A 17,585-nucleotide genomic window follows, 5' to 3' on the forward strand; every position below is an offset into this window, starting at 1 on the left:
TTATTGACCCAAAACTACAATCTACATTGCCTGTTCGCAGCTAAAGATATTTAGTTTAAGAGAGGGCTGCTTGGATCAGACATTGGTGTGACAAAAAGTGTGAATTTGTAAAAAATGTGTTACATCTAAAAACAAAAAAGGTCTTAAACCTTATAAGTCGTCGGAGCGTTTTATACATAGATTTGGAGATAATTTTGGAACTATGGTTATGTGCTTTTTCAGTGTGAATGCTCTCATGCATCCTGTCTGTTAACCGGTTGTCACACCTGTCCCTCACTGTACTTTCTTCTATTATCTTGCTTCAATCTTAGATGCTATGGATGGAAAGGGAGCTTCACAGTGTTCACTTATACGTTGACTGATGTGCCTATTGTCAAATGCCCTGCCCTGTGGTATTTCCATTCAAGGGACTCTCTTTCAAATAACAGAAAAATGTGTGTTCACAGCACTATTACTACAGGCAGCAGGCCAAGCTGTCATTGCAGTTGTTCAGATATGTCATGACAAGGATCTCCCGAGAATTAGCCCGTAAGAGCTTTTGTTTGAACTTCATAGGGACACAGCCATGGAAATCTGAGTGGAGATATAGAGTGCCGCTTAAAACTGTTCACATCCCACCAGTGTCTTTATTTGTCTATCATAAATAGTGGCACGGCGTTGCAGGAGACATGAACTTCATAAACTTGTATTAGTTCAGTTGAATATAGTTTATTGGTTTGAGTGTGGCTTAGGAAATGCATCACACACACACTGACTTGATTTCGGTTGGCAGTGCGCACAGGAATGGTAGACCCACACCTTGCCCCTACCCACTAAATAGAGTGGGATGGGCTAAGGGTGAAATGGGATTGGGCCTTAGTGTTGAGAGTTTCGCCTAGTTTTCTGAGTACAAATTCAACCAAGCCCTGGTATAATATTAATAATAAAAATCCTTTATTTTTGTATTATTATATTCTAAATGTGCAACAGACAGACCAGCGCGCACAGAAGCTGTAACCAGACGATGCTGAAGATCCTTTTTAATGATACGTACATGCGTCATCAATGTAAAATATTCAAAAAAGTTCAACAGCTCGGTTTGCTTTGTTAGACAAAACAAACTGGACACCTGTTTACTTTGGCTTTGATGTCTTCTCTGAAAACACCTGAATGCAGAACCAAAAACAAAACTTACTTGGTTACTAATCCCACCTCCTGCATGGCTCCCTGGATGTCTGCACCATTGATTGCTATTGTTCTGACTCTGCCCTGATCAGAGATGAGCTTGGCCAGATCACATTCCACCTGGTCTTGCTCACTTCAATAAATCTAAAAAGAAAATGATCAGTGTGCAGGACTGTGGGCAAGTACAAGATCTAGTTAAAGGCTGAAGCAAAGAGAAGTGTTGTAAGTTTTCTTGTTAAGACATTCACTGAACTAGCTTCTCTGATATGTAGTGTCAGTCTATTCCACATCTTTGGAGAGTAATCTACAAAAGCTGAATCTGAACAACTTGCTGCAGATGATCTCAGTGTTCTTGGGGGAACATACTGTAGTTAACTAGAAAGTCAGCTGTGTACCTCAGGCCCAGCCCATTCAGGACCTTGTGTGTAAGGAAAAGAAGACAGTCAGTGCTGTGTGTTTCAGGCAACTAGTGCAGAGCAGATAGAACTGGACTGATGTGTTTTCTCTTCTTGGTTCTAAACAGCCAAAATTCTGTATTGGTATATAATTTGGGGGTAGGGCTGCTTAAAATGACTACGGAGCCCAGGTTGTCATGGATACTGTTGGCCCCCAAACACTGTCTCACCTCACCGGCTTTTGGAGGATTTTTTATGGCCTTGAGGCTCTGCCTGCCGTCAGCAGACAGAGTTCACCAAGTCTGGAAGTGAAGTGCCTCACCTGTGTGTCAGTGTAAATCACATGTTGACAATTTAAAAGTCAAATGTTGATAGTTTTCTCCCCGGATATTATATTTGACCATACAGTTCCTCAAGGTGCTAGCTTCACTTATTACAGCTCTGCCCACGGCCGCCTGTCGCCCCAAGAAATAAATACAAATGGAGACTGATATAATGGAATAGGTAGCCTCACTACAGTGATACCCCCTTATTCCACAACTCTACATCTCTTTCCCTAGAAACTACATAGAAGTACAGTAACATACTGTTTTAGTATTAATACAAAAACTTTTCTATGAATCCAGAATATTTACAATGTGGGCTTGCATTCTGTGGTGTAGTTTGTTACCCTACAATCTTAAGTGACTTTGCCTTGTTGCTCCTTTTTTGACGATGTTGGACAACATTTTGAATTTTAAAGCTGCATTTACGGAATTATTTTTGCCTTTTTGAATTCTTCTCCACATTTGTATTACAGTAAACAAAACACGGTCTGCTTTACAGGAAGTTATGTTACTATGTTGTTCGTGATTATAAGGTGTGGTAACCTTCCAGCTCAGATACGGTAAGTCTTTAGATAGAACTCTCATCCATCACTGAAAAATGTTTGAAACTATTGTGCATATAGTGCGTGACTATAAGGTTGCACCTAGGTAAACTATGAGGAACTGTTGGGTGCTGCTATTTTGTCTCTTAACCCTTTCTTTGGAACGTTTTTTTGTTGACTGTTTTCTTGAATACGAGCAATGCTACAGTATATGTCCAGGGAAATACTGGACATATACTGTAGCATAAATTTGCCTTCTTAAGATATTTTATCCTAATTTGAAGATCCACATATGGACAAAATAGCTCAAGCTCCGGCAGAACAAGATCCAACTGGTTATCAGTCAACTTATTTTTATTTTACTTTTACTGAAAACATGATGATGATGACTGAATATACATTTTTTCAGAGTGTAGACATTGCAGATCTGCGGTATGTCATTACTGTTTTGAGCGTGAAGAAGGATTTCTCCATGGTCTTAGGTCAAAGGCAGGGATGTTCCTGCATTTAGTGTAACTGGACCCTCTGGGCCGGTAGTGGAAGGGCTGCTCTGGTAGTTCAGTGATACCAGTGTTGTCATTGATCATGCGAGCAAGTGGTGTTGTAATGTCATACAGGTCTGCTTACCCCCTGGCGAATCCTCTGGAACTGAGTGGAAATCAGGCAGGCAAACAGGAGTCCTCCTCTCCCTCCTTTGACAGATGACTCAGCCACTCCTCCCATCCACACGTCGAGGTTTCAAGGTTTTCCATAGAGAGCAAGCAGTTGCCTGGCCAGTTTTTTGGGTTTCTGGCACTCCTGCCAGTTGTTCCTGATATCCAGGTTGGGACAGCCCACAGAACCTACGGCATGTGTTGTAACCGAAAAGGATCATTTCAGGTTGTTTTTTTAGTTTGTTGTTTTTTTCAATTCCATCAACCAGAATCTGCTATTCTTACAATAATCAGCCTAATTTGGATAGATCTTTTAATAACAAAGCTACAAAGTGCTTCCCAAGAGGATAAAACAGCATCAACTAAATTTAATTTAATTAAAATAAATTAAATTCAACACGATAAAAAAAAATCCATTTTAAGAAGGGTTTTAAAAGCAGTAAAATATTTCTCAACAGCATCAGCATTTGAATATTTGGGGTCCCTTCCTGCAAAAGCATGATGGCCTTTACTCACCAATCAGGCTTTGTGAACTACCAGAAGACCACTATAAGGGCCTTGGTTGTGTAATGCTTTAAAGGGCATCAATAAAGTCTTGGAACCAATGCAAAAACAAACTGGAGGCTAATGTAGCAAGGCTAGAATCTGTATTTCTGATAATATTTTCTTGATCCATTAAAATAGACCTGTGTAGAGGGCAGTACGAAGGACCAGCTGGGAAAAGATACAGGCATGGACCACTGTATGTAAATCCTCAAATGTTAGGAAGGATTTCATCTTTAATATTAACCTGAGTAGGGAAAAAACGGGATTGGACAACATTATTTACTTGATTATCAAAACAAATGCAGTGAATGAATCAAATATAGCTTAACCCCCAGATTGACATTTATCTGTCTAAGAGAATTTGATGTGCAAAACAAAAGAACTTCCAATTTCTAAACTTAGATTTGTAAAAAATCTGCCCTGGTTGAGTCCGGAGCAAGGTCCACTGTATCACAGAAGAAAATGTCTCTTCAGATATTTCATGCTTAATTTCTAAACTGCTTTATTATATTTTGAATGTTTTCATTTGAAGGCAACAGTAAAACAGCAATCTGCTGGCTGAGAGCTTGATTGAACTTTCCTTTTTAAAAGAAAAGGTTTTAAACTACGGGAGAATGCCACTTCAGTTCTTTGAAATTACGTTTTGACTTTTTCTGTAGAGCAAGACTAAACCTGAAGTGAAGCAGCTTTAAGTTCTTCTGCTCTAAGCTGTTTGAACAACCTGCCTGAGGATCCTGATGTCGACATCTTAACATTTAAATGTTACCTATCGCTGTGTTGCTGGCTTGTGCTTTTGTTTCTGAAATGTTCACACCCTTTTTTGGTTCAAGTAATTCTTAGTAATTTCCAAACTCTGCACAGGAGTATTATTACAAGAAACCAGGTTCCTCCAATCCAAAAATAACACTTTATCAAAACCAATGGGTAGAACCTGGCATGTGGCCTCTGGGGTTTTATAAACTGGAAGTTAGTGATCCGATCAACAGCTTGCGTGTTTATTAAACAAGGAAGTTCCTCATTGTCCTGTCACATTCCTCAGATAAGATTTATCGTTAATCATCATATACCCTGCAGTACTATTTCTATTGTCTTACAATGATCTAGATTTAATTTGACTTTTCTTATGTTCAAGGATGCAAATACCAGCTCTGTTTGCTGGTAGGAAGCAAAGGTGGGTATAAATGGGTCGAGCACAGGACTTAAACTCATAGCACTTACAGACAGGTCTCCTGTCCCACAGCTCAAAAACATCTGTGAAACTACGACTGGTGGAAACAAAATAACAAAGAGAAACATAGATAGAATACAGTTAAATAAGTGAAAGCTGTATCAGAAGAGAGTCGCAAAGTTAAAGTCAAATATTAATTTGTTTTTAAGAATTAACAGGCTACAATTGGACAGAATATTTTAAGGAAAACTATGGAACATGTGACACGTTTAACACATTTAAAACAACCAGCCTGTAAAACCTAATGATGGCTGACTATATCAATCAATATAAAATCTCTGACACAGTTAAAGAAACTAATAAAAACTTGCAGAAATAGAAATATGCATTGAAACCTGTCTGTCACTCATAGTATAAAAATCATCCAGTATTATTGTAGCCTGATTAAAAACTTATCATACAACTGTAGATTGAAGAAAACTGATAATTTGAAATTTGCATTGATGCTGTTCTTAACTAAGAACAAATCCCAATTAAAAAAAACATTGGAATGTCAGATATGGGTGCTGTTGATGTCACACCAACTTAAAAAGTCTGCTGTGATAGTGGCTTACCAACTTATAGCTTCTTGTGGCTAATGCTGCCCTTATATCATTGACATGTTGTAGCAGTCAAGAGAAAGCATGAGTGACCAATCAGAGAGGATATGAGACTTTTTTCAGGTCATGTTTGGTTATATAATATTTCACTCATAATCAGACAAAGACCAAAAACTCAACTCAATTCAAATACAAACTTCTTATCAAAATTTCTTGCATTAGTATAAATCTCTAATGCACCTGGGTGAACACTCCTGGCACAAATCTTCCATCAGAAATTAGGGGTTAGGGTTAGAGTTAAAGTCTTTATCATAAAACGTTCAACTTCCGTTTTGCCCTTGGCAAGCATGGATCATAACGCTTTCTTTAATTCATTTTTTATATTTCAATCCATGCCGTTTTTAATGTAATGCTTATTATTATTTATTGTATTCTGCCTCATTGAGTTTGAAAAGATTTTGAGCACTGGGTGAAGCGAGAAACCTGAACTGTTGGTCTTACATGTCAAAAACAGAGCATTGACATATAAACACCTGCAGACAATAATCAAATGGTTGAAATTATATTGGAAAAATGTCCTTTTGACTAAGTTGAAAGTGTATAAAAAGGCAGAGTGCAGTAACGTCATGTTAAGGCCTGGATCTAGACTGCTCAGATTGGGAGGGCTATTAAAAATTTGGTGCGGGCACCTTTTCACAGAGTGAACTAAGAGTTTAGGTTTTTCCAAGTTTCAAAGAATGCGTCACAAAAGGAAATTCAACCAAGCGTGTAATGATAATTAGAAAAATAACAATAATAATAATTAATTATTATTTTTTACACATGCCACACACAGACTAGCAGCATTGACTGTTTTGTGGGCAATGCCCACCCTATGATCCGCATTCTGTGCCATTTGAATTGTTTATCGAATAAGTCTTGTTTTTTTTGCTTCAGGTGCTGTCAATTAAAAAAAACACTACACAAAGGAAAACCAGGTCAGAGTGTCGAGGTGTTGACAGCTTGTTCTTTTACCAAAGCAAACCAGGCAGTTGAACTTGTTTGTTTTAACATATTTTAAATCACAGACACCTGTATAATTAAAAAAACTTTCAGTGCTTTTTTTATTTCAGCTTCCTTACTGGAACTCATCACCTGTGCTTCTGTGCAGGTGTTAAACAAGTGCAGCGGCGCTAGTCTGTGCATGGCACATTTAAAAAATAAAAAATAATTAATATTAATGATTACTATTATTGTTATTATTATTATACAACAGATTGGTTGAATTTACTAATGTGACGTGATCCTTAAAATTAGAAAAAAACGCTCCACCATAAGTTCACTGTGTGAAATGTGACCCACCACAAATTTGTAATTGGTCCCCCCAATCTGAAGCGGTCTAAATCTAGGCCTGAGTGAGGGGATCTCTCCTTCTGGTCCTGTCAGTGTTCAGGCTCCAGAGTTCTGAGTCAGCTGATCTATCAGGTTGTTGGGTGTCCAGATTGTAGAGCATCCCAGTGAAACCTGCTTCACATGCGACAGTGATGTAGGGAGCAAACTAGGTCAATGCCCTGTATGTGACCTCAGCTCTGCTGCCATCTACTGGTCACAGGTCTGCATGAAATGTTATTTTCACTTCACATGGACTCGAATTCAGTATTTATTACAGATAAGTTATCATATAGACAACGTGTAATGGTTGGTTTGGACATACAGCACATGTCTTACCAAATTCTATTCCTTTGGAATGTTCCATCCTTTGCAATTATACAACTGGATAGAAAGCGCCTTCAACTTATTTTACAAGGACATACCATCATTGAATTTCATTATTTTTTAAATTTAGCAAATTTGTATCTACTTTATTTGTTTAAACTTTCACCCTCAACTTATAGTTAAATCCTTTAACAGATGTATCCTGTTAAAATTCTTTAACCACGTTTAATCTCTTTACCTCTTTTATTTTATTTTATTTTGCTTGTGTTTCAAACTGTGAGTCTGAATTTAAATAATTTCTTTTGAAACTTGTCTCTATCATTTTTAATGTCCATCTGCAACACCTTGAATCCACCTCTGTGTATTTGTGCGTTATATTTAAAACTGCCTTGCCATGTAAGATAAGCCCCCCAGCCTAATAACCCCTTTCATTTCAGTTTTTCTCATGGTTTTTATTTTTTTGTTTAGAATAGTATAAAAATCACAGCGAGGATAAGTTTAAATTTATAATTATTTATTCATTAATAGAAATATTTGTTAGTTATTTTTTTTATTGTTTGTTTACTTTATTTAGAATGGGGCACACATCACCTGATCACAGTGACCATCAGTTTAAATGTATTTATTTATTTAGTTGTTGTTGTTTTGCTCCATGGCGCCTGCGCTTCACAGCTCCGGCTCTGATTGGCTGGGTAGAAGGACCTGTATTTCCGGTACCGCCCACACAGCCGCACTGATGTTTTGACCGTTATCAGAACCTGTCAATCGTGTCTTGCTCCCGCTCACCATGACCTCACCAGGGCTCGTTCTGGCGATACTGGCGCTGTCTCTTTGTCCAGGTAAGATGAAGATCAAGTATTTAAGTCATCACCCCGCATCACCTCTGACGTGCGGCCTTCAAGTCCTTCGGTCACGCATCAGATTCGTATCGCATTTTTCTGATCGATGCTGAGATATGTGACCGTCTGTTCTGATGTGTCTGTCTGTGTGTTCTAAAGGAGACTGCAGGTTCATCACAGACACTTTGTCTCTCATCGGACAGGAGGCTCTGGTAATCCTCCTTATTTCCCGTATCATCAGCCTGCTCTCAACATTAATTTCACAATAATACAAACAGGCAAACTCCTCCTCTTACAATCTCTCTCAAAGACATATTTTTATAGGTTTGCTTTCTCATACTTACCATCATCATACCATCTACTTTGATCTTCTTGATTTGTGTTGTCTTGATTTGACTCATGTCACATTTTGTATTTCTGTTTTCGTATTGTTTGTTTTTTGTAACCGTTTCCATTTTATATTTTGAATTTTTTTTTACTTGTAAAGCCCCTTGTAGCTGTGTTATAAAAGGTGCAGTATAAATAAAGTGTATTTTTACTATTACAGTCCTCTCAAACAGAAAAATGTCAGTCTCACTACATTCTCCCCTGTTTTGCATTTATGTGTTTATTTCTTTTAAAATAGCAAAACTGTTAGAGATGGGGTTTTTATATATATTCACAGTCTCTCTGCTTTAGCAACAAATATTTTGGTGTGCTCCTATTAAAATGTGCACGCGGTGACAAAACACAGACAGCTTTGTTTGGAATTAATTGTTTTAACATGACCGTACTTGGCCTGAACAATCTTCTGCCTGTGGCCTCTCCTCACCAGACACTGGACACGTGTTCAGAATGCAGACAGGTCGTCCAGCTGTCCGCTAACATGATCTCCAGCAGAGACACTAAGGTGAGAACGTCTGTGATTCACTTTAACTTTACTGATGATCACATGGGTTTGATTTGAAAGAATGGCAAGCCACATCCAGCAGCTGGGGTCCCTATAGTATCCTGTATAATTTTGATGTAAATTGTGTGTTTTGAAATGACAAAACTAAGACAACATCTCCTCTGTTTTATGAATGTCTATGTTTTAACTTATTGTTGTTACTTTTACAGGAAGCTGTGTATGAAGGCTTGCATGCTCTCTGCCAGCGCTTCCCACGTGAACAGGCATCACACTGTGACTCCCAGGTGAAGACGTATTTGCCCAAAGTGCTGCACCAAACACCCGGTCACCTGGTGAGTTTAGCCTCTAGTCACGCTTCCTTTTAAATACATGGAAAAACAACAACCACAAATGCCTCCAGTGATAAGCCTATGACTTTTTGAATGTCATATTGTGTGTGTGTTTTTGTAGAAGCCAGTCGAGACCTGTGTGGCTCTTGGACTTTGTGCTGTCAACAAGGAGGAGGAGCTACTGAAACTTCCCCACCCTGCCGCTGATGAATACATTTCCAGCTCTGCGCTTGGCACAGCCATCAGCAGCAATGTTAGTATGAGTCAGTAGAAGTGGGACACGAAAAGTATAAAAGTGAAACTTGTGTAAATGGCCCACTCACCAGCTAATCCATCTCTCTCGCTAGGCGCAGTTCAACCCAGCTTGCTCCCTGTGTCTGTTCGTCATCAGGAAACTGGAGACCCTTTTGCCTAAAAACATGACCGAGGTGACTTTTCCCCCATATTGCAGTGTATTGATTAAGGCATGTGTCCCCAACTATGCATCACATGAGGTTAATGTCACTGTCTGACCTGTCTCTACCTGCAGGAGACCTTAATGAAGCTGATGGGAGAGGTCTGTGACCTTCTCCCTCATAGCTACAAGGACCAGTGTGATGACTTCATCAGTAAATACGGCGTAGAGATAGTAGAGTTCCTCCTGTCGTCTGCTGCGCCTCAGACTATATGCACTCTTCTGCACCTGTGTTTGTTTGAGGAGCAGCTTCCTTCAGGTCAGTCACAAACTCACTCATAGTTTGTTTACAGGTTGATTGGTGAGGAACCATACACTTCCTCACTGTCACTAATTGAACGCTCTGCTGGTTTCACAGGGACGTTCCTCCCCTCGGACTGCGAGTCGTGCCGCACGCTGGCTGTGCTGAGCCGACTGCACCTGGGTCCTAACTCCACCGAGCCTCAGACCTCGTCTTTCCTGCAGTCTGTGTGTGTCCATCACCCAAATGCCATCCACAAGGTCTGGCCCTTAACATATACTCCCAATGCTCTTTATACTCTCAACTAACAGTTAAATTCACAAATCACCTCACCATTAAAGCAGTTTCAGCGAGCCAACATGTTTTGTCTGTGTCCACACTGGTATCTTATGTAGTCACCCAGCCTATAATACCTGTACATATCCTGTTGATTCCTTCTTTTGTCTTTCTGCATTAAAAATGATTTTCTCTCGTACTCTTTTCAGTGCCAAGCTTTCACCAAAATCTATGGCTCCCGACTGCAGAGGGTTTTGGGAAACCAGGAGGAGGCTACACACGCTTGTGAAGTAAGAACAAGCTTTTGTAAGAATAGGATAGAATGGAATAGAATTGAAACCCGTGACCGACAGTGCTAAATAATAAACAGGTCAATAAAGTAAAAAAGATATAGAAATAAATAAGATTACAAAATTGCCATCATCAGCAGATGCACAATCAAGAGTAGTTAATGCATTGTAAATTCAACTGAGCGTTTTATTCATTTTGTATATTAATTGAGAGTTTGAATAGCTTTGGGGGGGGGGGGGGTGATTACTAAGTTTTAAAAAGCACCTCCCTGAGGGCAGAGGGTCAAACAGGTGGCGGCCAGGGGACAGGACGGATAAACAGTATGTACAATGGCCTAGGTCAATGGAGGGAAGAAAATGAAACATGTTGTATTATTGATGTGGTTTTGTAATAAGAGACAGTATAAGAGACTTCTTTGCCAGAGGTGAAATGACTGTAAACAATCTTTATTTGACTTACTATCTTAATGTGTCACAGAATGATGAGCCCACATCCACGCAACACTCGTCACAAAGAGTGAAACCTTTTAAATGCTCACACACTCACATAGTTGTGGGTCTTTTGTCTCTTGTGTTCTGCAGAGAGCTGATCTGTGTGTTGCCTTGAAGACGGTGGAGCCGCTGGGGAAGCGTCGTTGCACTGAAGGACCATATTGTTAGTTTAACTGATAACAGTGATTGCACAGGTCAGTCCCATTTTCTGAAAACTGCAATGAAATACAGCTGAAACACATGTGGTTATTTCAGCAGCCAATAGCTGCACTGATCACTCCTACACCTGCACTACCTGATTTTGTGAATAATTTGTATTCCATATTTTATGTCCGTGTACTTTTGTCTTTGCAGGTTTTCTGTGACAACACATGGAAGATGATTAAACCAAACTGTAGTTCCATGTTCACAAAGAATCACTTTCTTGTATCAAATGATTCCACTTATAAGTTTTGCACTTTACTTTTATTACTTTTGGGTAAATTATTCATCCCACTATTTCAATCAGCCATTAATTTTCATTATGAACTATTCTGGTTTGCATGCTTGCTTGTGAGACCAGGGCCGGGATTCAGTCTGAAACATGTTTCTGAGGCGGTTTAGTCAAATGTAATGCGCACTACAATATGTATGTCACTATGAATGTGAAAATGCTAAGCTGTAAGATGAACCCTTAATACGTATTAAAGACAGTTTGGACAATTGATTACTTATCCTTTTCTCTCACTGCTGTTCCATGATGCCTGGTGCAAATACACACTCCTCAAATCAAATCAAAGGTTTGTCATTAAAGGGGCTGTGTGTATAATTTTGTGGTGCTGCTAAATGGATAGATTATCATTAATCAGCCGCTTACTTAACCTTTAATCATTAATTGCAAGTTAAGGATCACACTTAATTTCTTCACTGGCTAAGAGCTGTCTCCAGCGATGGAATACAAAGCAATGCAAACCTGTTTTGTTTCTGCTGAAGTAGGCATGCTTCCAGCGAACTAAAACCAGTTTGGACATTTCCAATGAGTCACTTTCCAATAGTGAGCCGCTGTAGCTTCCAGGCTTCCCTGAAGAAGTATTGCTGTTCAGAGTCCAAATGATAAAATCTTGTCCTGTAAACACAGTTATGTCTGACTCTCTTGGCCAGCGACCACCACCACAAAGGAGTAACGTTTTTCTACAAATTTTGTTTTTAAGATTCAACAGACAGAGACGCATTTTCTGGAGCTTGTTTATTTAGAAACTTCCACATAATAAAAAGATAAAACAGTGAAAAAAACATGGAAACATTTACATGTAATTGCTTTTTTGTGACTAAACACAAAGTCTTAACACTCTCTGGCCACTCTTTTTCTATATTGTTAAATTCAATCACTTAAATACAGAGTTCCTCTCATAATGGTGACATCACTTCAGGCCAATCACAGTGAAGAAGAAAATCCTGGCTCGCTTACGCCTCTTTGTGGTCGTTTGTGTCATCAGCACAATCTTGTCTCTTCCAGATCTAGAAACGGTTCAAATTAAACAATTAGTACCAAAAAGAGCGCGATACAAATCTGCAATCTAAGCTTCCTTGTTAGATCCAAAGACTATTTTTGATTTATAATCATTTAAAAACTTTTTAATAAGATTCAGATAAAACCATTTGCTATCAACATCTTTCTAGTGACACTCACAAAATGCATCATCACAAGTTTCACCAAGGGATTCTAAGTATTTCTCCCCACACTAACTTAATTCTCGTCAGAAGCTCTGAAATCACAAAGTTCATGGCTGAAATCACCAGATTAAATAAATTCTATTGTTTACCTTTACATTTTTTATTTGTATTTTTACAAAGGGATGATTTCAAAACAGTAAATTCATACAGATGAGGATGAATGAGTAAAGGGCTTATCTTTCATATTACATAGAATTAACGTTTAATTACAACCTATATAGTCAAAACCATAATCTGATACTGCAACCGTCTGTTCTCTACAACTTGAAAGACATACACATGTGGTGCGGAGTCATGGCACTGTTACCATTTACATTCTCCAACACAAAATCACAATGAGTGGGAGGACTTGCCTGGATGTAGGCTTCCGACAACGTGATCATCTGAGGGAGAATGTCGATCACCTGAAGGTCCTGCATCTCGTACCATTTCCCAGTTCCCTGATTAAACAAAAAGACACTTCAGAACAGATGATCAGCAAAACGATGATCAAATCTAATGCTTTTCTTAGATTGTTTGCGGTTATTGTAACAAAGACAAAAATGATCTATCTCCTTGTGACCTACATGATGCAGAACATGTATTCTGTACGCTCCCTCAGTGGGTTTCCCATCATGCACTACGTTGGCGACGAGGTCATAAGTTGTGCACTTCTCTGTAACTTGAGCTTCCTCTGTCAAGTACTCACGAAGGTCTACATTCCTGTTGAAGAAATTGATAAGTGATAACATAAACAAGTGCATATATATACATGAAGACAAAAATCATACAACCTATACACCACTTTTTACAAGAGTTCACATTATTCAAAGACAACCTCTGTCCATCGTTGTTACAGCAGTCACTTTAGATTAGAGCCTAAAAACATCACCTGAACGTATATGTGCAGCACTTACGTGATGGGGAAGTTGACAATTGTTGGGTTCTTTTCCACAAAGAAGTTGTTCTTGGTGAATCTTTTGATGCAGAAAATGAGGTACGGAGGAAGTTTGGTCAACTGGAACCTTTTGAGAAAATTCTCTTTGTAGGTTTTGTATTCCTGAATATAAAGGAAAGGAAAGTGTTAAAACGTATAGGTGTAATATCTGAATACAGAGGATGCAGGGAGTAAAACTTTGCTTTGGATCTGATTATGAGTCAAAGCAAATTTAATCCAGTCTTATTTTAGAATATCTTTTAATAAAGAAAATGCATTGTCATATTGTAACATTTACAGTAGTCTGTACCTTCTCTGTGGTGCCAGTGAACTTGCCCAGGATGTTGAAGAGGGGGACCTGGGGGATGATGAGCTGCTCTTTCTCATCCTTGTACAGTGGAGCTGTTGGGAGGTCAAGTGTCAGAAACAGGAAGGTGGAATCAGACACCTGTTCCTTGTATTCCTCTGTCAAAAGTAAGGCCTCTTTCTCCTCGGGTAGCTGGGAAATAATTACAGTTACAATTTAATTATATCAAAAAGTATAATAAATCAAATATTCACAGGACGGTGGCAGATGAAAAAGAATATCCTCTCTGCCCCATGTCTAATATCTGCGCTTCAAAACTCAAGAACAATTTTGACAAGAGAAATAAATCTTTTTAATTTTGGTCAAGCATTTTGTTTTAGTATATACATTACACACACACACGTATATACATAATCTGACTTCATTGTTAACAACATGATTCATATGACAGTTAATTAGTTCAAATAATAATAGCCTTACTAAATCTGGGTGTGGAAGTTTCTTGGAGAAGATCCTCATGGAGCCTTGAAATGCTTGCGTAATGCTTGCTATGATGGAAGAAAGACAAAATGCAGCGTTTCCCACTCAATTAATTACATTTATGACGGAAATGGGGTACACACATAAATGCCCAAAGGTTGCTCTCACGTGCAATAGATTCCAAGTAAATGGTACACAAACAAAAGGGGTACAGACAAGTTCTTGTGTAAGAGAAATTAAATCATTGATGCCACATTGGCAGCGATAACAAAACAGCAGCAGAACAGCACGAGCAAGCACACGGCAAATAGCGCTACACACACCGACTTAGAGATGTCTTATGTTATAATGAGAGATGTAGAAAAATGTTTGGCACATTATGAAACTGTGGCTGGACCAAATAAAATATGTAAGTACACTGAGTGTAGATAATAAATTGGGAAACACTACATGAGGACAAATTAGCTCCCTTAGCAAAAAGGTAATAAACTAATTCATAGAAAATTATATTTGAGTTTGTTTTTCAACTCCTAAGCTATTTACTATTAACATGACAAACAAACTGTTCATGTACATGATCGGAAAGTTAACAGAAAACAGCTTTAATTCTCCGACTCACATGGCTTTTTCTTTGTGCCTCCAAGAGCCCCATGCAGAGCATTCAAGAACCACGTCATGTAGTCCACAGCATCTCCTGCAGAAACGAAAACAAACAAACAATCAGAGCCACAACCTACCGTACGTCCCTGTACTGTGATGCGTTGTGACACAGATCTTACCTTGCTTGGTAATTTGGAAGTTCTTCTTGCTGCACAGCACCACGGCCTGCAGCATCTCATGGGGAGACACGTGGGCCTTGAAGTTTCTCGGATTCCAAAGTTTGCGCATCAGCTCCCCGAACCTCTGCACCAAGAGGAACATGATGTCCCCCGGTGGCCTGCGGATTCCTTTGTAGTTTTCCTCCTCCAGGAAGTAGTTTCGCAAAGGTGGAACGTTGGAAAAAGCCTAAGAAGAAGAAGCAAATAAAAAAAGGATGGGTTATTTTTAAGTTTATGACTATGCCCAGATAATGTCCACTGTGGCAGTTTTGTCATACCTGTAACACCACGTTGGCATAGTCATTAGCTTTGATGTTGTTGAGCCCAACAATGCCTGGCAGGTACGTCGTACCATCATAGGCTCGGTACAGTTTTCCTTGCTTGTCCAGTCCTGAAATGTGCTGCTTGGTGAAAGTTGGCTTTAGGACATACTGTAAAAAAAAAAGACGTGTCAACAAGTTAGTGACACAAAACTGGAGTTTGAAAACGATAAAAATGATAGAACGTGCCAGCATTAACAATGTAATGTTTTGAAAGAGACCATTACAGTAACATTAATGGTGCTTTCAAATAATATTTGATCAATGCCCTAACAGATATTAAAGCATGAGTGTCACAACACTACATACATATACACATCAGGTGAACTCATTTGACAAAAAAAGCTTGACATGTTTCAGTGGAATCTGCTTTCATTTGACACAAATCAGCCTCTGGGGGCAAAGGCCGATATTTTGGGACTTTCAGAGAAGACGGTAGATATCTGGACCAAGTGTCCATCCTCCGTTTGCTAAACACTGTTTACAGTCAAAACAAGTCAAACATTTCTCCACACTAAATTTAGGCTAATCTCGATTAACAGCTACATTTTGCGGATGAAATAAAAAGCGGATACTGCATTTTGGTCAATGTGTTTCGCGTCTTTTGCTCTCCAGCAGACAACCAAAGCTTGCTCGATTCTGCATATTCACATGCAGTCTCTGTTTATAGAGATTCATTTTGGTGTGACCTTGCTGTAATGTAACCTTTCACACCAGACAATGGCGATATTTAAGCTGTATCCAGATATATAATGTATATCCAATCTCACAAATATACCCATTCATAGCATAATATCAGCAATGCACTGTTTAATTTCTCCAGTCCCCAGTCAGTTTTTTTCCACTGTGAAGTTTGCGTTAAATAAAAAATGTGCTCAATCATAAATGTAGTTCAAGTTAAGAAAGCGTCATCACACGATCAGGAAATGACCCTGTGGTTGTACTTACAGTGATGTCCTCTAGTGAAGAGTCAATGATCTCATAGTTGTCTGGCAGGCAGTAGAACTTGAGTGTGTGCAGGTTGAGGAACACATGGTGGGTGAACTGGACGCTGTGGGTGTAGGCGTGGGACTTCAGTCCTCTACCTGCAGTGAAGCACACACACCAGTGGGTCAGTCCCAGCACAACCAAGCGTTTCAATGTGGTGGACTCTCAGATCATTCACTCACCCTGGAAGTATTTCCCACAGATGAGGCAGGCGTACACGTTGATGTGGGACAGGGAGATGGAGCAGAGCTTCTCAAAGTCAAAGTCCAGCACGCTCCTGTGGGATCAACAGGCAGAAGTGGAGATCAGCTGCAGGGCAGTGGAGCAGGACTGGGCTAACTAGCATTTAGCACGAACATAAACAGTCGAGGAAACTTTCTCTTGCCTGTTTATGGTGTCGAGATACGGGCAGTGGCGACTTCTCCTGTCTTCAGCTGCACGAACTCGGCCTATTTTCACTGCCACTGCAACATAAAAGCAAACAGTCAATACGGTGAATGCCCAATCAGTAGGGGGAAAGCTAGCTAAACATGCTAAGCTAACCCAGGAGAGCGTGTAATATTTCTGGGTATGTAGGTTTTGATACACGGGCTGCACTGAACGGGCGGTGTTAAAACAACAACTCAGAGATATCAAGCGAGCCGCCTCGGATTCCAGGTGACCGAGTGATACAAATCCAACGCACGTTTAGCTGACTGTGCGTCAAGTAGCCTCCTGCTAATCAAACGACGTGCAGACGTTAGCATCACATAAACACATCACCTCCGTCATCGCTGTCGTTCTCCTCGTCGTCGTCGTCGTCGTCCACCTCAGCTTCTCTCTCTCGCTTCAGAGAAACCATCATGGCTGTAATCTTGCGAAGGGAAAGTCGAACTAGCAGAGAAAGGCTGAACTTCGAGAGGCTCAGATGAATGAGTCGCACTGCGCGAGCGTCGACGGTCGCGCTGTTTGTTCGTCACCGATCGAAAATATTAAAAAAAAAACTATCCCGGAGTTTGGAGCTACATCGATCTTTGAGCCGCTCAGGGGCCAAATCCAACGTGACAACTTGTTTAACTTTAAATATATAGTGCTCGTTTTTTAAACATATATTTATTGGTTTTATACATTTAAATCAATTTACATACATACAAGAACCACCCCCCA

The 17,585-nt window shown here is 39.6% G+C and overlaps 2 protein-coding genes across 2 annotated transcripts; one reads left to right on the forward strand and one right to left on the reverse strand.

Moving 5' to 3' along the window:
- Positions 1-7,812: 7,812 nt before the first annotated feature.
- Positions 7,813-11,604, forward strand: sftpbb (surfactant protein Bb). Its single transcript, XM_061071249.1, has 11 exons — positions 7,813-7,927; positions 8,087-8,139; positions 8,742-8,816; positions 9,026-9,148; positions 9,267-9,398; positions 9,493-9,573; positions 9,675-9,858; positions 9,958-10,100; positions 10,326-10,406; positions 10,989-11,092; positions 11,253-11,604. The coding sequence occupies exons 1-10, from the start codon at positions 7,876-7,878 to the stop codon at positions 11,064-11,066; spliced, it is 1,002 nt and encodes a 333-aa protein (XP_060927232.1). The 5' UTR covers positions 7,813-7,875; the 3' UTR covers positions 11,067-11,092; positions 11,253-11,604.
- Positions 11,605-12,114: 510 nt separating this feature from the next.
- On the reverse strand, positions 12,115-17,361 carry usp39 (ubiquitin specific peptidase 39). The gene is made up of 13 exons (XM_061071248.1): positions 17,202-17,361; positions 16,825-16,903; positions 16,622-16,716; positions 16,401-16,537; positions 15,411-15,563; positions 15,094-15,319; positions 14,934-15,008; positions 14,315-14,382; positions 13,838-14,026; positions 13,508-13,650; positions 13,178-13,313; positions 12,965-13,051; positions 12,115-12,395 (listed from the first exon to the last, which is right to left on the reverse strand). Exons 1-13 carry the CDS (start codon positions 17,281-17,283, stop codon positions 12,342-12,344), a joined length of 1,524 nt encoding a protein of 507 aa, XP_060927231.1. The 5' UTR covers positions 17,284-17,361; the 3' UTR covers positions 12,115-12,341.
- Between the last annotated feature and the right edge of the window lie 224 nt (positions 17,362-17,585).

Source organism: Limanda limanda, chromosome 5 (assembly GCF_963576545.1).
Source record: "Limanda limanda chromosome 5, fLimLim1.1, whole genome shotgun sequence".
Lineage (NCBI taxonomy): Eukaryota > Metazoa > Chordata > Actinopteri > Pleuronectiformes > Pleuronectidae > Limanda > Limanda limanda.

Coding starts and splice junctions, on each gene's coding strand:
- sftpbb (XM_061071249.1), top strand. CDS start 7,876: ATGACCTCACCAGGGCTCGTTCTGGCGATACTGGCGCTGTCTCTTTGT. Junction 7,928..8,086: donor GGCGCTGTCTCTTTGTCCAG/GTAAGATGAAGA, acceptor TGTGTTCTAAAG/GAGACTGCAGGTTCATCACA. Junction 9,149..9,266: donor ACCAAACACCCGGTCACCTG/GTGAGTTTAGCC, acceptor GTGTTTTTGTAG/AAGCCAGTCGAGACCTGTGT.
- usp39 (XM_061071248.1), bottom strand. CDS start 17,283: ATGATGGTTTCTCTGAAGCGAGAGAGAGAAGCTGAGGTGGACGACGAC. Junction 16,904..17,201: donor GAACGACAGCGATGACGGAG/GTGATGTGTTTA, acceptor TTTATGTTGCAG/TGGCAGTGAAAATAGGCCGA. Junction 13,314..13,507: donor ATTGTCAACTTCCCCATCAC/GTAAGTGCTGCA, acceptor TTTCTTCAACAG/GAATGTAGACCTTCGTGAGT.